The sequence below is a fragment of the Hippopotamus amphibius genome, chromosome 3, assembly GCF_030028045.1.
Source record: "Hippopotamus amphibius kiboko isolate mHipAmp2 chromosome 3, mHipAmp2.hap2, whole genome shotgun sequence".
In the NCBI taxonomy this organism is placed as follows: domain Eukaryota; kingdom Metazoa; phylum Chordata; class Mammalia; order Artiodactyla; family Hippopotamidae; genus Hippopotamus; species Hippopotamus amphibius.
The window spans coordinates 154,829,666-154,852,101 of record NC_080188.1 but is presented as its reverse complement, the minus strand read 5'-3'; the positions used below and the strand labels follow the sequence as shown (position 1 = coordinate 154,852,101).

At 51.9% G+C, this 22,436-nt stretch overlaps 1 protein-coding gene across 2 annotated transcripts in view; it reads left to right on the top strand.

The window, feature by feature from the left end:
- Positions 1 to 6,012, top strand: part of RAB7B (RAB7B, member RAS oncogene family) — a 52,391-nt gene extending 46,379 nt beyond the window's left edge. Inside the window, exon 7 of one of the 2 annotated variants that reach the window (XR_009052829.1) lies at positions 4,683 to 6,012. Coding sequence is in view for 1 of the 2 variants with exons in the window: in XM_057729357.1 (XP_057585340.1) it covers positions 4,683 to 4,691 (9 nt within the window). In the remaining variant the exon portion in view is untranslated. The remainder of the gene's footprint in view (positions 1 to 4,682) is intronic. The other variant, XM_057729357.1, reaches the window with a different exon arrangement.
- The last annotated feature ends 16,424 nt before the right edge of the window (positions 6,013 to 22,436 follow it).

The window sequence follows — 22,436 nt, the reverse complement described above, 5'->3', positions numbered from 1 at the left end:
TAGGCGCTGAGGCGGGTCAAGTGACTAGGACAGTCAGCAAAGCCAGAGGGGACAGGGCTCCTATTGGAGCTGGGTTCCTCCCCAGCCTTTACCTCTTGGCCACTAACCTATATTCTAGTGGCGGGGGGGGGTGGGGGGGGGTGGGCAGGGACAGACCCATCAACAAGGACTTGACCATTCACTGTGGTAGGTGCTCTGATAAGGCTGTGCAGGGTCTCAAGGAGCCCAGGAAGGGGCACCTGGTCCAGGCTGGGGGATGACAGATGGAGAAAGTGGGCTGAGTTCAGATGTGTAGAGGTAAGCCTGGCAGGAGAGAAGAAAGGGCATTCTAGGAAGTGGATGCAGACAGCATGAGCAAAGGTGTGGGGAAACCAATAGCATGGCATGTGTAAGCTGTTTGTGCATGCTTAGAGAAAGATCTGGAAGGGTGTGTCCTCAACTGCTAAGGCTGGTTATCTCAGAAAATTAGATTATGGGGGTTTTGCTTTCTTATTTGCACGTTGCTATTTTGTTTGAAATTTTTACAGTGAGCAGGAATTACTTTCTTTCATAAGCAGAAAAAAAAATAACACACAAAGGAAGAATGTTTGTGTATGATAGACTCTGAACAGGCATGGCATTTGGTAAGTGTAATGCTGCAGGAGAAAATGCAGGGAGCTGTCAAAAGTCCCCAGGGCCTGGAGTAGCCCCGGGTCTGACTCGAGCCCCGGGCAGTGGCTGGAGCGCTCAGTAATCGGGCGAATCCTTTCCTTGGAAGGCTCAGGGCAGCTGGAGCTGATGTAGTCCAGCTAGAGCTCCAGGGAGCAAGCAGATCTTTGGGGCTCTGAGGACCCTCAGCTAAAGCTCCCACTTTCCTTTAGGCTGGGAGCCGTGCTGAGGTCAGGCAGAGAGGTAGTTCCACTGGCAGCATCAGGGGGTTCTAGGCTCCTAATCAAGGTGTTTCTCTTGGCCCCTTTCTCAGTTTCACTACCTCACTCCCTAGCCTGGAACTGGGCTAGACCAGTGAAGGACAAATGCCTGAAGCTTTTTAAGCAAGGTCATTTACAAAAAAAAATATTTTTGATCTTATTGACCTTTCAAAGGAGTTTTCTATAGAGGTCATTTTTTTTTTAACACCCTCAGTGTTAGTAGGCTCTTTCTTTATTTGTCCTTTGCCAGAGAAGGAGGAAGTAACTTGCAAGCTGTAACTCAGGTGTATCATTCAAACACACACACAGTTGCAGTTTCTTCATCCAATCAGCAGGGTCTGTAGGAACTGGCTGCAACAATGTCTCCAATCCAGAATAACCTCTCCTTCACTGGTGTTTGAAATTTTATTTTAGGGTTAGGCACTGCTCATCCTCTTCCTATAACTTCTTTTCTTCCCCCCACTACAAATGTCTGGGAAGGTTAGGATGGGATTAGATTCCAACAAGATTTGTCAGTGGTGCCCATTTTTCTCTGCAGAGATCTCAGACCAAATTGGTATAATTGGCTCCACTGTTTACAGAGCTCAGAAAGGGAAAGGTGCCTGGGGGCAGATCAGCGGTACAGGTTGGTATCCTTACCCATGCCCTCCTCCCACTGCGGACGGTGAAGAGTCTCCCAAGAAAAGAAAGGGAGAAGTCAGTTGTTCGGAGGAGGAGCTTGGTTCAGGGCCAGTCCCCAGTATGACCACTTCTCTTTTGGTTAGACCTAGGTGGAACTTCTCTCTCTTCCCTGAGGGGAGATCTGCCTTTAGGGTAGATGAAGAGCAGCTCCAGAAGACAGGGACATGTCTTATTCAGTGACATGTCTTATTCAGTGACACCGCTGATGACAGAGATGACAGGTTTCGGTATCAGGGTGGAAACAGCACAGGAGGCAGAGGGGTGTTTCAGAGACTGTTTGGTTTTAAAAGTGATGATGTGAAAAATCATCAATTACCTATCAAAATCACATCATTTGTGCCAGGAGACAAAGCACATACTTGGGAGGCTAGCGAGGGAAGAAGGCCGAATTGGGGTAAGGCGGGGCTTCCCTGCCCTAGCTGTGTATTTGAAAAGGTTACAAAATCTTCATGACCAAGTCCCCTGAGACATAGTAAAATCTGAATATCTAGGAACAAGGCCTAAGAATCTGTACATTTCTTTTTTGAACCCTCCAGGTGGTTCTTAAGTACAGCCAAGTTGGAGGAACCTAACTGTGGTGGAGATGAGGTTGGAGGCTGGGGGAAAGAACCACTGGGTTAGGGCAGAAGGGGAAAAAGAGCCCAGATCTGAGAAGGGAAGGGCGGGAGGGAGGAGGGAGTTCTGTGCTGAGTTCGTGGTGGCCTCCTGACGCTGAGAGAGCCTGTCAAGAATGAAACCGGACTTGTTTCAGAAAGAAACTTCCCACACTTCATTCACTCTCCCCAGAAGCAGAGGCTGTGATGGGGAGGGGGTGGGGATGGAAGTGGGGTTTGCAGAGAGGGGTCAGCCCACTGAGCACCCTCTCTCACAGCCAACCTCCTGATGAAAGGGCCACCTTGGGTGTCCCTTCAGGGCCAGCAGAATAGACTCGGAGTGATTTTCTGGGTCCCTCGGATTCCACTTCCCATTTTCCATTTCCCACCAGTGCCTGAAACGCCCCTGTGCCAAGTCTCAACCACAGGGCCTGCTGGGGGGTGGGGGTGGGAGTCAAAGAACCCAAGCCGAGGAGAAAACCTGGCAGATCCTAGTGCCTCGCCTTCACTCAGAGATTCTGCAGGGTATTAGCCGCGGATGGGGATGGGGATGGGGATGGGGGGGGGGATGTGGGAAGTGCGATGCCTCATCCACATGCGCTTTTGAGGAAACACACGATTCTTCAGTGACACTTCTCCTGAAACTGTTCACGTCCTCCCTCCCTCCTTTCCTAATTTTTGTTATTTTGAGTCTTCTGGCAGCTGCCTTTGGGTCTCTCAGTGTGTTTAAACCTTTATCTATCAGGTTTTTGGTTTTTTGCGTGTCAACTCTGGCTCGTGACACGCCTCCCCTCAGGGAGGGACGCACATCCTTCGGCCCCTCCTCCATCCTTCTCCCAGCACAGCATTGCCTGTGTATCATCGAAGTTTTAAGCGTGCTGTACTGAACCCATGACTAATTCTAAGAATGACTAAAAATCTATGACATCTTTTTAACGACGCTGCGCCCACGCAGCACATCAGCCCCTGTGGGGACGCGGTCAGGACTCCCTGTCCTTAGGGAGCCTCAGTGGAAGTCGGAGAGGCACTGGGCCTGCGAGCCCGTCGGCCCCAATCGGAGATAAAAGCGAAAACAAGTCAATACCGGCAGAGGCAGCACCTGGGTGGAAGGCGGTCCAGTTACAGTGTAACCGGACTATCAGTTATCTAGTGTAAATGACTGGTTATCAGATCCTCCTGGTGTGGCTTAGGGAGGAGGGGAAGGGCGAGAAGAAGGCAGAGTCGTAAGTGCAGGGAGTGGGAAGAAGGTATAAGGGGTGGGGGTGCCCCAAAGGGCAACTCAGTTCGCAGCAGAAGGAGGAGGCTGGGGGGTTAGAAATCTGGCACGCGTCCCCCGCCCCCCACAGATCTCCGGAGGGGGTGGGGGCAGCCCCGCTTACCTTTAGCTGTTCAAGGACACACAGCATGGGCGCTGAGTTGTTGATCATGCCTTTGTAAACACAGAGTCTCTGCAGGTAATGAAAATTAGATTTGGGGACATGCTTTTTGGTGGTTAAAAAAAAAGTCTGACTTTATATAAAACAGACTCTTTTTAACCCCGGACCCAGTATGCTAAGGGAAAGAAGCCTTCCCAAGAGTTCGTATTGTATGATTTCATATATGTGAATAAAGTTTCAGAAAGGCCAAACTAATCTATGGTAGAAAGAAACCAGAGGAGGTTTGGGGTTTGGGGGGTTTTTTGGCGGGGGAGTGGGGGACTTATTAGGCAGGGACATGAGGGGGCTTTCTGGAGTCATCACCATGTTCTGCAGCGTGAGTTGAGTCGCACAGGTGTGTGCGTTTGCCAGAACTCATCCCTGGCACACGAGATTTGTGTGTTTCCGTGTGTGTAAAACTTATCACAAGAGAAAAAATAACTACAACAAATATTGACCTCTTGTTCATGATATGATGCTGACTGACGTATGGGCCTAGATGGGTACTGATGTCTGCACCTCGCTTTATCTTTTTTTATTTTATTTTATATTAAGGTATAGTTGATTTACAATATTATGTTAGTTTCAGGTGTGCAGATTCAGGTTCTTTTCCATTATAGGTTATTACAAGATATTGAATATAGTTCCCTGCGCTATACAGTGTGTATCTATTAATCCCATACTCCTAATTTATTCCTCCCCCTTTGCTAATCATAAGTTTGTTTTCTGTGTCTGTGAGTCTATTTCTGTTTTGTAAATAAATTGATTTGGTTTTTTTTAGATTCCACATATAAGTGATATCATATAATATTTCTTTCTTTGCCTGACTTACTTCACTTAGTATGATAATCTCTAGGTCCATCCATGTTACTGCAGATGCCAATATTTCATTCTTTTTAATGGCTGAGTAATATTTATATATATATATATATATATATATATATATATATATATATACACCACATCTTCTTTATCCATTCGTTTGGACATTTAGGTTGCTTCCATGTCTTGGCTGTTGTGAACAGTCCTGCTATGAACATTGGGGTGCATGTATCTTTTCAAATTAGAATTTTCATCTTTTCCAGATACAGTAAAACCTTGGACTGCGAGTAACTTGTTCTGTGAGTGTTCCACAAGACGACCAAACATCTCTAATAAATTTTAACTTGATGAACAAGTGATGTCTTGCAACACGAGTAGTATGGGATGCCGAACATCATATGATCACAACTGAGCCAGTGGAGCTGACCACTGATGAACTGATGGATCTGCATTGCGGGCAACAGCAAGAGGATATGGAGGAGATCTCGTCTGCAGAGCCGGAGGAGAAAGGCGGACGAATCCCTCACTTCAAATGAGATTAGGGAGATGTGTAAAATGTGGGAAACAGTGCAAAATTTTGTAGAAAACCACCACCTGAATAAGGCTGTAGCATTGAGAGAGATGAATCTGTCTAACAATAATGCAATGTCACATTTCTGCGAAATCCCCAAAAGGAGGCAAAAGCAAGTGTCATTGGATAGGTTCCTTGTTAAAGTTGCACGAAAAGAAAAAGATTCCGTTGAGCCAATAAATAGCACTGATTCCGTTAGTGATAGTGAAAGTCGTCCTGCACAATAACCCTCCTCTCTTGTCTCCCTCACACCAGCCACGAAGGTTTTAAAAGGTAAGTGCAGGTTAGTTTATTTTTCTTTATAGTTTGTATTTTTGTTATTATTTTGTATTATATTACTGTATTGTAATCATTTTTATATGAATATTTTTGTTGTGGAATGAATCATCTGAGTTTCCATTATTTCTTATGGGGAAATTTGCTTTGATATACAAGTGCTTTGGATTACAAGCATGTTTCTAGAATGAATTATGCTCGCAAACCAAGGTTTTACTTGTATGTGCCCAGGAGTGGGATTACTGGATCATATGGTAACTCTATTTTCAGTTTTTTAAGGAACCACCAGACTGTTTTCCATAGTGGTTGCATCAATTTACATTCCCACCAACAGTGTAGGAGGGTTCCCTTTTCTCCACACCACCTCCAGCATTTGTCATTTGTAGATTTTTTTGCTGATTGCCCTTCTGACTGGTGTGAGGTGATACCTCATTGTAGTTTTAATTTGCATATCTCTAATAATTAGTCATGTGGAGCATCTTTTCATGGTCTGCACCTCACTTTAAAATGCATCCAGAAAGAAGAGGGATTGATGGATGGATAGAGGGATGGCTAGTTGGGACATGTGATAAAGCACATATAGCAAAATATTAATGGTAGAATCTAGGTGGTAGGTATACGGTGTTCAATGGAGAAGTCTTTCGACCCTTCTGTATGTTTACATTTTTCACAACAAAATGTGGAAATAAAAATAATTAAAGCATCAAGGAATCATCCTACCTCCTTAGGACCCTCTGAGCCCCCTCACAGATCTTGGTTCATTTGACTTGGCAGAGCCTGGCTGAGTGAGCAAAGGGGCTGGCACCCCTTCTCTAGCCCTCCTCACCCCACTTCCCTCTCACTCTGCCCCGAGTTCACATGCCCAGGCCGACCTGATCACCACTGCAGATGTCCCTGGCCTGCTGGACCCAGGGAAATGTTGCATCTCACAGACTCCTCACCATTTCCCTGTTCTAAGGACCAAAGAGTCCTTCTTCTTTGATAACTTTCTGCCCAGCAGGCAAGTAGTACCCTCACTGCAGTATTCCAAGCCCAGGATTCCCTCTCTCTCTCCCATTCCCAGGCACAGAAATAAGTAAGGGGTATAGTTCCTGTGCACCTCTTACTTGTTCTTTTATCGCTCTGCCTTCTACCTGGGCTTAAAGGTGTCCACCAGTAGGGACTGCATACCTTATTCATCTGGTTGTCTCTGGGCAAGTCCAGTTCAAGTCCCTCACCCCAACTCTCATCCCGACAACCAGAGAGGAAAGCATTTCTTTCATTTCTTGTAGAGACTATCAGACTTCCTTCAGAAGATTTCACACTGCCCAGTCTCTGATCCAATACCCTTACCCCAGGAAGTTCTCCTTTGTGTCTAACTTAAATCATGCATGCTCCTATACTATAGAAGCCAGTGGGGCCTGGGACCTGGGGTCTGTGGCTCTAGACGTGTGGGTGTGCTCATGTTGGGTGTTCAGGACTGTGTTTGTGTAATTGGTGGGGCAGCAAAATCAGGAACACTGGGGTCAAACCAAACCTTTCTTCCCCACTGGCCTTTATCCTGCACTCCACCCAAGTACCTGGTGTGGCTGAGCCACTTGAGGTGAAAGAGCGAGTTCCCACCCCACCCCACCCCACCCGCCTTCCAGTCTTCCTGGGCTGAGGACTCTCTCAGATGACACTTCCCAGGGACAGCCTAGTGTGGTTCACCCCAGGCAGGCCCAGCTGGGCACAGCAGCCCCAGGACACCTCTTCCTCTTCCCTTCACCACCCCCCCCGCCCCCCACCATCCCAGCTTCCCCAGACAAGCCTAGGCCCGCAGACCAGTCTGCCCTGCAGTGTGGGAGTAAGGGCGGGAATTGGATGGAGACGGGGTGTGTGGGAAAAACAACAAAGCTTTCACTTGGCATGGGGATGGCAGGGAAGTCCTTCCCCTTTTCAGAAGACGAAACAGAGGCCTGGGTTGCTTAAGTGGCTCACCCAGAGTCTACACAATGCTTGCTTCTTGATGTCATCCTCAATGCCCAGCAGTTTCCGAGCACAAGTTAAAACACGTCATTTTTCAGCCTGGCAGGGGAGGGAAATGAAAGCACAAAGGTAGAAAGTCGGGAATCCTGAGGTCTGATGCAAGCTTGGGCATTTCCCAAGTGTGGGTAACTGATCCTCAGTTTCCACATATGTAAAACAGGGGTGAATAGCCCCTGTCCATGCCACAAGGCTGCGGCCAACAATTAGAAGAGATGGTGCGTGAGAAAGCACCCTATAAACTGTAAGTGCTCTACGAACGCAAGGAGTTCTTAGACTACCATTTTTTCTTAACTTCAGTCAGTAACACAACTCCATCTCTCACCTCCTTGCTAGTCCCAGGAAGACCCTAGGAGACTAGAAGCTACCAACCCACAGGGTTCTTTCCCGACCCTAAAGACCCCCAACCCTTCCCCTGTCTTTTCATTCTAAGCAGGAGACAGAGGTGAGCCAAGCGGGAGAGCTGAGCCTTCATCCAGGGAGGCTCACCTTAACTGGGGGCATCAGTCATAAAGATTCTGCTGTTGGAGACATAGAGAACAGACTTGTGGCTGCCAAGGGGGAGGTGGGGTGGCAAAGGAAAGATTGGGAGTTGGGGATTAGCAAATGCAAACTATTATATATAGGATGGATAAACAATAAGGTCCTACTGTATAGCACAGGGAACTATATTCAATATCCTGTGATATGCCATAATGGAAAAGAAAATGAAAAAATATATATATATACACACATATCTGAATCACTTTTCCAAACAGCAGAAATTAATACAACATTGTAAATCTACTATAATTCAGTAATTTTTTTTGAAAAAAGAGAGAAAGGGAAAGAAAAAAACAAAGATCCTGCTGTTGAAGGAGCACAGGGCTGGGAGTCCCAGCTGACCCGAACGGGGATCCGGAAACTGGGTGTGTCTGACGAGCTGGTGAATCAGAGGCCCTCCAGACCTCTGTTTAGAGCAGAGGAAGAGTTCCTGTGGTCAGGTCTCTGAAGCAAAGGAGCAGAACCCAGGAAACAGGCCTCTGTGTCCTCTCTCCTGAGCCAAGCCCTGGGGCCCCGTCCAGTCCTTAGAGAGACGGGGTGCAGCACTGCAACTGGAAGCTGCAGGGGCTGTGTGCTCATCACACTCGGGGCCTGTGTGTGTGTGAAAGGCTAAACGGCAGTGCAGTGGAGAGAACCCCGACACGGTGGATTGCGGAACGTGGGAGGCTTTTCTCTCCCACAGCAGTCTCGAGGTGAGCAGGCTACTGGAGCCCTCGGCTTCATGAGGCCATTCATGGGCTCAGATCCCTTCCATCTGCTGCTTCCCCATTTGCCAGGCCATCGTCATCATGCGCGGTAGAGGCTGGGTCGCCAGCACGGCAGGAGGAGGAAAGAGCAGGGAGGAGACGCACCCAGCATCTTAAGGCCCAGACCCGGAAGGGGCCCACCTCATCCTGCGCTGCATCGGGGAGGGCTCCGTCCCATGGTAAGGGATGCTGGAAATGGAGTCCAGCTTGCTGCCGTGTGCCTCACAGGAGTGCTGTCTCTGGTGGTAGAGGGCTGGCATTCTGCACCATGACGTCACCAGGGTTGGGCCAACACAGTGTGTGTGACACAGACTGGAGAGAAGCCACCACCCACGCTCCTGTGGGACACACGAAGTGGCTGCCGGACACAGCGTGCCCTGAGACATTGGACCCTCAAGGGCTGGAGCTCCGGGAGGCAGCAGAGCAGAACACCCCCGAGGGGCCCTCTCTCCACGGTGGGTGGGCAGTAGACAGTAAGAATGAGTCTGGAGCGGAAAAACCCGCCCAGAGACCCCCCAGAGACTCCCAAGCCTACCCACAGGAAACTGCAGCCCGGGAGGGGATTCGGGCCCTGAGTCAGAGGGAAGGGGCATGGCACAGGCAGGAAAAGCGTGGGTAAGTCATGGTATTCTGGGCTCACCAGCTGATGGGGTGTGACTGCCAATGAAGCATGTCTTTGGAACTCTTGGACCTTCACAGAGCAAGGCTGAAACCACAGTAAATGATGGTTCTTCTATAGTTGCCCTGGGGCAGGACCCAGGATGGGCACTCAGTCAATAGATAAGTATTCATATTAATATGCTTAGTAGATCTTGGTCTGTGAAGGACACAATAGCAGCAAAACACCCAAATCCTATGCTCCGGGAAGGTACCCTCTTGTAAACCATTAGAGACAAACCCCCAGGAGCACGTGGTCAAGTGTCTAGCTGGGGTTATCACCCAAGAGAGCTACAGGAGTATGAGTGCAACCAGAGCAAGCAGGGCTGGCTTCATGAAGGACACGTGGCTTGAGCTGAAGGACTGGGAGAACTGAAAAGGGAAGGGAGAACATTTCAAGCTGGATGAGGACAGGGTATAAAAGAAAGGACAACGTGTGTGGGGTGGGCCCTCTGGAAATTGCCAGATCCTGTGCTAAATGTATTTCATGCATTACCTTGTTTAATCTTCCTGATATCACTCTGAGGTAGGTACTGTTATTACTCGCATTTTGAAGATGAGGAAACTGAGGGCTCAGAGAGGTTCAATAACTTGCCCATAATCACACAGCTTGTTCCTAGGGAGCCAGAGCCAATCCCAGGACACTCTGATGGCAGAGTCTGCTCTCAGCCTCCTCGCCAGAACATCCCAGGTGGACTTGCTGCTGTTCTTGGCAAACAGCCCCAAGGGTCACATCAAAGGCTAACGAGGCCCCACAGCTCTGAGCTCCCTGCTCGGTGGAGCAGTCCAGGTCCTGCCCGCAAGCCCGGTGCCCGGCCTGCCCCTGAAGATGTCTTCAGTGGGAATCACAGCCAACGAGTGTACCAGCAGGACAAGACAAGCTAAATGGTCAGGAGGCTCCCGGGGAACAATGCAGCTCTGTGAGCAGCCCAGGCCTGGAGGGCTGACAGAAACTAGCCCCAGTCAACTGAGTTGTCCTGAGGACTCCTCAGCACCCGCTCATGCTGTAGCCGGTTCCCTGCCCTCCGGGGTTAGAATGTGTACTTCTTGAGCCTTGGACCCCAGAGAAACTCAGCCAGCCTCCGTCATACCCACCTCTGCCTATTATGCTGGGAGACCCAGAGAAGTGGTCCCCGCTGAGATCCCGGCAGGCTGGCTGGCCCCTGGTCCCCCCTGCACTGTCACGCTGGAACCACATTCTCAGGAATTCCATGCCCGTCTCACGCCCCCACCCCGACTCCCAGAGGGAGAATGGGGTTCAGGCTGGTCAGGACTGACTGGGCTGAGAAACCCTGAGTGTGTCCCAGGCAGAAGCCCTGACTTGGTCCCGGTCGCCCCACCCAGAATGGACAAGCCCTATCTCTAGGGCTGCAAACCTACCCCTGACCATGCCTGAGCCCGTTGTGAGTGGTTCTGGGGAAGCAGAGGGAGGAATCAAGGTGCTAGGTGCCCTGACCCTGAAGGGTTGCAAAAACACAGCAAAGGAGGCTTACTTTGGGGACAACTTTCTGGACTTGTCCCCCAGACACTGCTCCTGGGGAAAAACTCAGGGTAGACCCCTTCCCCCGCACCATCCCTTCTCTCTAACATGAACTGAGGGGAGTCCCAGCTGCAAGACTCTGTTCTTGCAAGGGCTGCCCACACTTAGTGTGGGTTCAGCCCTAAAGAGTCTGGTTTACTCCTCAGGCAGGAGGACTCCAGGACCCAGGGGTGAGGGGACCCACCCCAGCCCATCAGCCGGCCAGCTGCTGCAGGGCGAGGCAAAGCACCACGGGTAGAGGGTCGTCGGGGAACACGTGAGGTAAGGAGGCAGCAAAAGCAAGGCGTGTATGCACGCCCCGAGTCCCACTCCCTTTCAGAAAAGCATCCCTGTTCTTGTTCAGCACCCACATCGTCAACACACACAGCCACAGGTGCAGAAAATGTCCTGATGGTTTTGCTCTGTTACAGCAACCTGGGCGAAGAGCCTTCTCGAACCCATTCTGCCACTTGGCTGCATCGCTAGGAGGCTGGGAGGGCAAGGCCTGTGAGTGGGAGCTCAACACTCCTGGCTCCTGAGACAAGGGAGCAAGGGTCATTCACAGTGCAGGGTGAAAAAGGTGTCACCTGGCTGGGGTGTGGCCAAAGAGCTGAGAGCAGTGGGTAGCGGAGAGATAATGGCGACGGGCAGTCGGCCAAGCGGTCATGCCCAGAGGAGATGAACTTGCCTTACAAAGGCACTTCCTTTTTTAAAAAATTAATTAATTAATTAATTTATTTATTGGCTGCGTTGGATCTTCATTGCTGTGTGCAGGCTTTCTCTAGTTGTGGCAAGCGGGGCTACTCTTCATTGCCGTGCTCAGGCTTCTCTTTGCAGTGGCTTCTCTTGCTGCAGAGCATGGGCTCTAGGTGCACAGGCTTCAGTAGTTGAGGCACGTGGGCTCAATAGTTGTGGCTCGCAGGCTGAAGAGCACAGGCTCAGTAGTTGTGGTGCATGGGCTTAGTTGCATGTGGGATCTTCCTGTACCAGGGATCAAACCTGTGTCCCCTGCATTGGCAGATGGGGTGGATTCTTAACCACTGCGCCACCAGGGAAGCCCCAAAGCACTTCCTTTTTGCCATGTGTCCTCTTTTACAGATGAACAAACCAAGGCTCGAAGAGGTTAATACTTTGCCTGAGATCACATGACCAGCAAACCCAGCGTCAGGATCTCAACCTAAAGTCTTTGTTCTTCCCACTATGTCCTGATGCCTCTCAAGTACATGTGACACAGTTGCTGATTTCAAAGAACGGTTGGGGAGATACCACCTAGAAGACATAGAACACCTCACCTTTGGCTGGTTGGGGTTCAGAGAGCACAGCTGTCAGGACTCAGAGAAGAGAGTCCTGTGTGGTCAGAGGTGATGGGAAGGAAGAGTTGGGAGGACTGGACTGGCTGGTGAGTGACAGGAACTTCCAGTTTTACTCTCTCCTGAAGAATGTGAGATAGGAAAGGGGAGATGGGGAAGCATCATTTATCAGTAACTTTCCAAGGTCAATGGAACTCCATCTTCTGACCAAATTCTCTTGCCGCCCAAGCTAGACCCTGGAGCTAGGGCAAAGAACTGGAACCAAGATGGTCAATTCCATGTTTCTCCAGCTATCTCAGTTCTGCTAGAACTTGGGGGCCTGGTTCCTCTATACTCCACCCTTGGAGGCAGCCCCTACACCAGGTTAATATGTGCTTGGCTTAAGGACCCAAAGCCAGAATTGCAGTCAACATTAACAGCTTGGAACGCACCCCCTCCTCACCTCCTGCCTCATTCGCAGCATTATCAGGGCAGTGTGAAGTGCCTTGAACACCCTTACCCAGTCCACCAATTTCTGGTTTTGAGCAGAATCATTTCCTCTGCCTGGATGCTGCAGGACCAGCGCACCTGGAAGCCACATCCCCTCGGATCCCAGGCCCAAAACCGTAGACCTGCTTCCCCCAAACCTCTCCCTTAATAGAGTGGTGGGTGCCCAACGAGCAGGACAGTCCTTCTGCAGCCAGCGCTCTGGACATCCAGGTCTCTGGAGAGCGACTGAGTGATCCTGGCGGGGGGCGGGGCGGGGGGTGGCGGTCACCAAGTAATCTCCCACCCCCTTTGTAGAGGCTCTCTCCACAGCTTGGTTTAAGCTTCAGGGCCAGGCTGGAGGGCTAGGCTGGGGTCCTGAGTAGCGTCCAGCCTTGGCTCTGACATCGCCTCTCTGCATGACCTTGGGCAGCTCCCTCCCATCTCTGGGGCCTCAGGCCTCTCATCTGTAAAATGAGGGAGGTGACTCAGAACCCTAAGACCCATTATTCTCCTCCCTGTTCTGTGGCTCAGCGACACTCCCCTTCCTCTGGCCTCAGATGCTGGGGGGTCTTGGCCAGCTCTGATCTGACTTTCTCCAGATGAGGCCTGTTCTCACGCTCCACCCTTCAGAGACCACCATTAGGTTCCTTCCAACATACTGTCTCCCAGCCCTGTGACCAGTGTGTTCTGGGAAGCCTCCCTCTGCCTATGCTTTTCAGAGTCTTGGCCTCCCAAGTACTAGCTCTCATGGGTCTTGGTCACCAGCACCTAGCACAGTGCCAGGCACACAGCAGGAGCTCAGGTTCCCTGAGTTAGAAGACTGGGCACAGGTTGGCATTACTGCCACTCACCTTGCCTCCCCTGTCTCCTGATCAATCTACAATGCTCACCACTGGGGCACGAGCCCCTGACTTCCCTGGGGAGAGAGGTGAGAACTGGCTTCTCCCTGGATATATCTGCAGCTCTGCCAATTCACGTGCACCCAGGAAACTGGCAGCCACAGGACCAGTCAGATCCTGCCACTGCAGGGTGAGGTGCTGAAGATCTTTCTGTCTCCAGCCTTGAGGTGTTTGCTTAAGTCACTGGGCTCTTCTGCCCAAAACACGATCCTGCCCACACTCTTGGCCCAGGACCCACTCAGGGCTCAGGTGCAAGCCAGCAGATGTAGATAAGGCCAGAGGTGGCAGGATTCATCTCCTTCTTGGGGTCTAGCCTCAGTTTGCTAATCTGAAAACTAGTTGTTCCTTAGCTGGACCAGCTCAAAGGTGACATGTGTCCAGAGGGTACTTTGTGAATACTTTGGCTTTCTCTGCATAACTCAGTAAATCCCCCAAATCTGTTTGGTATGAACGTATCTGTGTTTGTACACGCACACACTCTAAGATGTGTTGAAGAATAAGGTTGGAGCTCTGGTCAGACAGGAGCTCAGGGATGGGCTTTAAAGAGAGAATCTGGGATGGAGTCGGGAGTCAGAGGCTTGAGGACAAGCTGGGACCCCGCTATAAAAATAGTGCTTCCAGGACAGTACCCATCCCACTTCCTCCTGGGAGTGGCCACCTAGGGTTTAGAACTTAGGTCTCAGACTCTGGCCATGATAGGACCTCTGTCTCCCCTCGTGGGGAAAGCCTTTCCCCACCGCCCCCCCCCCCACCCTGCATCCCCTAGCCTCTCCTACACACAGCCATGGCACTCTGTGTTCTCATGTGACAATGGTCTCTTCACCTTCCTGTCTTGCCCCCAGAGTGCCCAGAGTGGGATCTTCTCAGGGCAGGGGTTGGGCTTTACGGATCTCAGTATCCCCAGGGCAGCATCTTGGCACTGGATAGTGGTTTTTAAGTGAATGGATGAACAGATGAATGAATACAGTTTTCAACTCTAGGGGTGCGGCTGGAGTAGGTTATTACCCAAGGGGAATCTGTACGCTCCAGAGAAAGGCATAGGGTTGATGCTTAAATGCTTTTGCCGTGAAAAACAGACAATGATTTAACAAAAATCAAGACCGTGAGCTGCTAGGATGTTGATGTGCTCTTTGCCCCTTGCTCTTGGTTTCTGAGTCTGCCTCTTCTTCTCTGTGTTTTCATTTCTGCCAGCTGTCTGTCTGTCTCTCTATATCTTGGTTTTCCCTCCATCAGCCCTAACTGTGTCCCATAGTTTAATTCTATCCAAGATACCCCTAAGATGCCCTTTTGAGCCGCCAGCCTTTCTCCCTCCTGTTCTCTGTTTCTCTAGCCTCTGGTCTGGCTTCCTCTTCCTAGGCTTCTCTCCTATGACCCGTCCCCAGATTCTGAGGCCCCTGTCCATCTCCCTTCGTGACTTCAGAGAACCCTTGCAGCTCATCTATGCTTTCTGTCTCTTTTATACAAGATCTACCTGCCCAGAATTTTGCCAAGACAGTTGGAGAAGGACTGGGGAGGAGAGTCAACAAGTTCCCAGCCCCAGAATATATTCTGAAGGCTTCAGCCATCTTCATCCAAATTACCTTGGGCGATATACCTGATTGGGAGCCTGAAAGTATCTAAATGATGGAGTTTTATAAGGTGGATGTCATCCTTCACTTTGTCGGTTCAAAGATATAAGTGATAATATGGACTAAGCATAAGATTTGAAGCCATAATATCCAAATTAGATTCCGGCCTCTTCCATCCAGGTCTTTGTGATCTTGGGTGAGTTATTTCACCTCAGCCAACTTCAGTTTCCTTCTCTGAAAAATGAGAGTAACATGCCTACATCACATGGTTGCTATGAGAATTAAACCAGATAACGTGTGAAAGCCCAGTGTCATTATCAAAAGTCAGTCCGACTCGGGGAGACTGAGTCACGTTAACAAAACTCACACTAGACCAATCGGTAGACTGGAATGTTTGTGGGTCATTTAAAAGAGAGAAATATACTTGCAGGCAGCCCCAGATGCTCCAGTCAATTGGGTAGCTCCTTCTCTGCACTGAAGGAACAAAATTACAACCAAAAGGTTTCCGGGGCAGGCATGGCCTCCCAGCAAAGAGGACTTAGTTGTTTGATCTCGGTAGCCACTGTCACCTGGCTGTAGGGAGAGTCTGATAACTCATCCGCTCAAAGTTTAGAACAGGTCAGGCTACCCATGCCACTGGACAGTGCTGGAGATGCATGGGCAAATTCTGGCCCTCTGGCTCTACTTTGTTGGAAGATGCCATCACACAGTCATTCACCCACTCCACAAATCTATACTGAAGTTCTACTAAGTGCCAGGCGCTGGGCTACGTGGTAGGGATACAGAAGTGAACGAAACAGGCGCTGCCCTGCCCTCCTCGTGGAGTTCACAGTCTTTGGAGAAAGACGGACAATTGAACGCATCATTTCCATCCGTTGTGATCAGTGTATTGTTACCACGGTGAAGCAGAGGGAGCCATGGGAACATGGCAGCTAAGCCAATGCAGGGGCGTGGGGAAGGGCTGCTGGGGGAAGTGTGCACGCACATACCCTGCCTTCAGCGAGTGGCAGGGCACGCTTGGGTGCTTGCCTTCCAGCTTCCTTCAGTCATGTTCAGGCCCTTGGCTACACCCTGACAACTCTGAGTGACCTCGGGTATTTCCCTAGTCCCGACGAGCAATGCATCTACAAAGTCTCCCTTGGGCTGGGCTTGCAGACAATTCGTTCTTTCACTCATTCAGCAAGGATTTATTGAGTCCCTATTATGTGCTGAAGCGATAGCTCATTTCACCTTCTCAGCGGGACTTTCTCCAAAACGTCCAGGGTGCTTTACCGAAGCCCCCTGTACTGATTGCAGCCCACCTCAGAGCCTCTATTGTCTTCTGGGGAGATGGGAGGACAATTCAGGCTAAGGCAGTGCCGCCCCAGTTGCATGGATGAAGGGGCTCCTGGCACCCGCTGGGGAATCCCCCTCTCAGGAAGTATGTCAGGAAAGTCTCCCAACGCACCTGTCTGCCTTTCTGAGGTTCTCCCACAGTGCTCAGCAGAGTGGGTGGGCAGCTCCAACCCAGAAGGCAGGCAGCAGCCTGAGCAGAACCACCACCCAGGTGGGCATTCACTCATGGAACTGACAGAAACCTATGCATTAGAGATCCGAATTATAGCCTTCAGGTCACCTTACATATAATTGTTGTAAGTCCAGTTTCTTGAGCACCTTTACCATATCTCAAACCCCCATGCACCCCCTGTACCCTACCTGGGGAGTTAGGAGGGCAAGGAATACTTTCCCCATTGCGCTGGTGGATAGATCAAGGCACAGAGCTTACAAGTGGCTTAAGGTTGAGGACAGAACTGGGAACCAGGTCTCCACCACAGCCCCAAACCTCTCCAGGGCCCTCAGGGGCTCCTGAACATGTCTTGTGGCCTTCCTCAGGGATGTTCGGAGGTCCAGTGTCCCCCCCGACACCCTCCGCTCTCCAACCTTCAAAGCAAGCAGCCCCAGGACCCTACCCCTCGGGTGGCCTCAATGAGTCCCATTGTCCAAGAGGCTATTTAGCTTGACCCCAGCCTCACAGGCAGCAGGACAGCAAGCTTGGAGCAGGGTCTGCCTTGTCCCCTCCTCAGCCTCAGCTGGCCGCCTTGGGGGAGCCTGTGCGGCCGGAGCCCCGCTGAATGTGACCTATTGTCTCCGGGGTGGATTTAGGAAGTGCCAAGCTCCCATCAAACAGCCCTGCTCCTCAGGTAAAACAAAAAAAGGGCTGTTCATTTGGGACCTTTCTTCCCTTATCTCCTTTTCCTATCTCCTCAGGCTTAGCTATGGTGTAGTGTTCAAAACCACTTCCCCTCTGAGCCAATCGGAAGCCGGGGCTCACCCCGTGGCCCTGAGGTAAAGTTATTTATAAACGCCTCCCTGGATTATTTGAGCAGAGCCCTTTCGCACACCTCTGGAACAACTTTCGGCTGCCCGCTGCCCAGTCACAGCTGCAGCCCTGCCCAGCCGGCTCTGCTCACCCACCGGTAAGCCCCACCCTGCCCACCCCCCTGGGCTGGGGTCATCCCGGCAAGAGGGCGGGCCCCGGGGGCCGTGAGAGGAGGGGTGACAGGAACCAGCCCATCCTGGCGGTGGCTGTTTGCCAACCTGGGCACAAGTGGGAAGGAGGCTCTGGCCCCCTGGGTGTGAGAGCAGCCCCTAGCCCTTCACCTTGGAGAGGCCTACTGGATCCTCACTTCCACATCAGGACCCCAGCTGCAGAGCAGGGGGCCAAAGGGAGCTTGTGGGATGGAAACTCCGGTGGAGGAGGTCTGCCAGACCCCCAGATGGGGTGAGGAGAAACAGCCAGCTCCTTTGCAAGGACTCCTTTCCTTTGCAGAGGAAAGAACAAAAATATTGGACCTTCCTCGGGGCACCAGCCTTTGAAGCTGCTGGCTGCACCTCTCCCTTTCTTTTCAAGTCTTGGAACCAAAAAGCTCTTAATGCTTGGCTCACCAGCCCGCTCTGTGTGGCTATCTCCCCCTCCCTCTGTCCCCCAGATGTCCTCTTTCACTCGCTCACTTCTCCACCAGCTCAAGGCACCTCATGGGCTGCCTGGGTCCCCGGTGTCCCCATGAGTCCTGAGAGGTTGGAGGAGGTGGAAGGAAGGCAAAGTGCGGATCAGGGCAAGGAAGGCACCGGCTCCATCAGGCAGGCAGGAGCAGGACCCAGCCACCTGTCTCCCAGGTACATGCTTCAACTCAGGAGGGTTGAGGCCAGCTCCACTGGCTCCCAGCCTCCTAACTTCTCATCCTGTAGCTCTGAGGGATCCCAAATCACCCTCAGGGAATGCCCTCACTCCTCAAAATCAGCCCACGGGGTCCCCAGGCTAGGCCAAGCAAACCTATCATTCTAGTACAAACCCCCTACGTACATCGAATCCGTTGGGTCTGAGCACCGGGAGCATGATCAGCTTTAAGGCTGTGCCCCTCAGGGCGGCACAGCATCCCAGGTAGGGCAGACCGAGAGAGGGCTATCCTCCCGACAGCTTCCCTCGCATAGAAGCCCCTCTCCCAGAGCTCCACGGCCCTCCTCATCCCTCCCTTGGCCCTGGCGTTCAGAATCTGGCCAGACCCTCCTTGGGCAGCACCGAGACCGGCACACACGGCTCCTTCACCACCAGGATGGCCTTCCCGGGCGCCTCCCAGAGCCTGCTTGACTGTCCTGAATGCTCAATTGTGTGAAAGCCTGGGGGTAGAGGTGGACTCTTTCTTTTATCTCTTGATGTCCAGAGTCTTCCCAGGGATGGGCACATCGCAGGCATTTAGTGAGTGTGTGTTGAACTGAATCAAACAACCCAGGTCTGATCCCAACGAGCTCCCTGAGGGAATGAGGGGCCAGCTCAGCACTAAGCAAGCTCTGGATTCCTTGAATCAGAGCAGCGCCCATCACTGGGGTCCGTGTGCCCTGGCCTGCTTCCAAGGGAAACTAACCCCAGTCTCCTTACAGACCTCCAGGAATCTAACCTTTAATGTCCATTTCAGGGAGCCATGACCTTGGTCAGGTCTCACTGCTGAAAAGTGCCTTTCTGCTGGAGCTTCTTTCCTCAGCCCAGCAGGCTCCCCCAGCAGCGAGAGCAGAGAGGGCGGGGTGAGAGGGCTTGAAGATAAAGAGTGGGGATTTGGGCGGGTAGCAGGGAATCTCTCCCTTACAGGTGATACCAGTCCCTAGGACAGCCAGAGGGCAGGAAGGCAACTCGGGGCCATCTCCATGAGGGAATTAGGCTGGGGTGAAGAGGGGTGGGAAATTCGCCCAAGAAACACTGGGGACAGGAGAAATAAAAGGAGTATTGATAAAATGCCTTGGAAAGTCACAGGCCTCTATGCCCTCACTCCTTCCTACCAGGAATGTGGTCACCAGCTGAGACCCCAGCCCGCCTCTCCCACCCCCAGCTCCCATCCCACCCACACTGTCACTCAGAGGCGGCCCTTTCCCCCTGGTTCCCACCCTGGATGAGGCGGGAGGAACCAGCAGCTAGAGCAAAGGGGAAGCCTGAAAGTGACCTCTCCTCTGCCCAGAACACAGAGATCGCCCAGGTAGGGACCAGTGATAAGCCTGATGTGGGCTGGTCGAGCTGGGGTTGCTCCCGTGCCTGGCACATGTGTATATCAAAGAACCCCCTCCAATCACAGACACACGCGTGCACACACACACACACACACACCCAGCAGGGCTGAGGAGGAAGTCAATCTGGGCCACAATGACAGGATCACCTCCAGACCTACTGAAAACCCCACAGACAGGTTCCTCACCTCCCTGCTCCCCAGATGTCCTACCTCTTCTAAAAAGATCTTCTGTGATTCCTCTCACCAGTCCTGTGAAATTTTGGAGGAACAAGGGCATGGGGGGAGGGGTGGCTGTGGTGGGGGGGGGGAGGGGGGAGGGGGGTGTAGAAGCAGATAGGAAAAGGAAGGCCAAGAAAGGGAGAGTGACTTGCCTGAGGTTTCAGAGGAGCAAGGAAGAGACCCCTCCAGAATAATCGGTGTAATAATAACAACAGTCCAAATTTGGTGCTCAAGTCCCGTGGCCAGGCACCATTCCAAGCCTTTCTCTGCCTTCACTTGGGCACTATGCCCGAGCCCCTCTCTGCCCACTGTATTCTCACGGGCATTGTAGACAGACCTAGTCAGAAAAATGACTGGGAGGAGACTCCAGTGGGCTTTCTTTTGAGTGAGCTCACTGTGAGGGGATTAAGATTCTGATGAGGGTCCTGAAGAAGCCCAAGAGTGGGGTCTGCCCTGGTCAGCGCCCTCCCCACTGAGTCCATTTCCCTTTGATCCCACCCCCAGCTCCTTAGCTCTGCAAAACTTCCGGATCCCCCTTGCCCCAGATGTGACCCCATGCCCCTGCCAAGCCTTGGGAATTGTCCATACACCCACCTCTCCTACCTTCTGCTCTTCCCTTCTCACCTTCTACTTCCCTTAAGCCCCACGGCCCCCCTCTAAGTCTCTCCAGCAACTCAGGACCCGCCCTCCTCACCTCCGCAGTGGGGGAGGGGGCAGGGGCACCCTTTTGTTCCTCAGTATTGTCACATGGCACCTGCTATTCATCCCTGATCCGGTGGGGGATGGGAGGTGGTGCAAGGGCTGACACCGTCTGACGGGGAGGCCGGGCTCGGTGATACACACCTATGGCAATAGAGCACTCGACTTTTTTCAGCCATGCTGACATCATTTGGCGGGGCTGTGTGTTTGTTTAACTAGGGATCAAGTCTTCACGTTCCCTATGCCTTTCTCCCTCTCTTGATCCCTCTTTCGCCTTCCCGCCCCTAACCTGGCATTGTAGGAGCCCTCTCTGGGGGTCCCTGGGAGCCCCTGAACTCTCTGAGAACCCCGGGAGCCATCTAGCAGAGGCGGTGCCTCCCACCACGCAGCCAGCTCACCCTTTTCTGTCTCTCCCTCCCATCCCCCTCTCCTCCTAGGCCTGAAGGACTGGCTGGGATGAAGTAACCTCCCCTCCTAAGCCCCACCCTTCCTCAACCCCTATTCTTGGAATTAGGAAGTACGACCAGAGCACCTCCTCACCAGGAGCTGGGGCAGCTCATGTGGCTGCAGATTTGCCACTCTGTCTCCATCCCAGGAAAGCCAAGGTCAGGAGAGAAGCCAGAACCCCCAGCAGAGCCCTCAGGAGAAGCAGAACCTGGAAATCCTGTATCACTGGCTGGGATCGAAGGTCACCTGGGTGGTCCGATGCCACTCAGGGATGCCAGAGAGCAGGATCAGGGTTGTCTCTGGAAGGTTTGGGACCCTTCCAACAGGAGCACTTGAGTTGGAGTCAAAGGCCTCTTTCAAATTCCCATCCCAGCTCTAAGACTCAGTTTCCTCATCCACAAAATGAGAGAACTGGACCTGCTGGGTCCTCAAGTTCCCTTCCGGACAAAGCTTTCTGAGCCTGATGGGCTGCTGGGCTCTCATTTTTGTACATAACGCACACTCAAGATTGGGAAAGCTCCCAGAAGCTTCTCCCCTTCAATACCCTATTTCTGGAATAAGATGAGTAGCGTATGGGGAAAGGGACAGATTTTGCATTCCAGTAAAGCAAGGGATCTTTCCTCCTCTGTCAGCCTGTGTAAGTGGGAACTCCCCTAGCATCTAACCCCCATCTGTATAAAGCTGGCCCACAGGGGCAGAAATAGTCCTGTGTCATCCGAATTCCTCTGTGCTCTCAGAAGAACTTCCAGCACCATCACCCCCTTTCCTGCCTCCTTTCCCCGGAAGCCAACAGTGGTGTACAGACTAGAGACGGCCAAATAAAGGAGATTCAAGGAAAAAGAGACCCCAAGCCAGGCTCGTTGGGAAAGGCTTCATAAAAGAGGAGGAAGGCAGGGAGAAGGAAGGGAGGGAGGAGAGGGGAGGAGGAGGAACCAAGCAGGTCTTAAGGAGGGGCAGGGCTAGAAAGGCAGAATGAGTCAGGGCATCCCAGGTAAGGAGGAAAGTGTGGACAGAGCCCCAGAGGGAAAACCTAGGAAGCTTGCTTGGGGATGCTGAGTGGGCAGACCCAACCTACAAATCTACCGAGTGCACCAAAACAAGGCCAGTTGGTGCAAGGACACACATGCCAAAATGAGGAGTCTGGGTTTGATCTTCCTGGAAATGAGGGAGCTAAGGGTTTCTAAGCAGGCGGTGTGGGCTGGGTAATTGGTCAGAAGGCTAATGCAACAGTCCAGGTGTGAGATAAGACCTGGGAGAGACACCGGGAGGAGATAGCAGTGGGATTTGATGAACTACTGAATGTGGAGGCTGGCAGGCGGGAAGAGGCAGGGACAAGTGTGCGGGGTGGGGAAGGGTGCCACTGAGGAAATGGGGGAATGAGGCAGGGGAGCCGGCTTAGTAGGTTCAGTAGGACCAGATATTGACAACTGCCTCCCCACAAACGCACCACTAGCCTTTGAAACATCCTGGGAAGGGACTTCAGGTATCACCGCCTGCTGCTTGGCATGGAAACAAGATCTCCCGTTGCCTCCCCCTCCCTGTTCAGATTCAGCCCC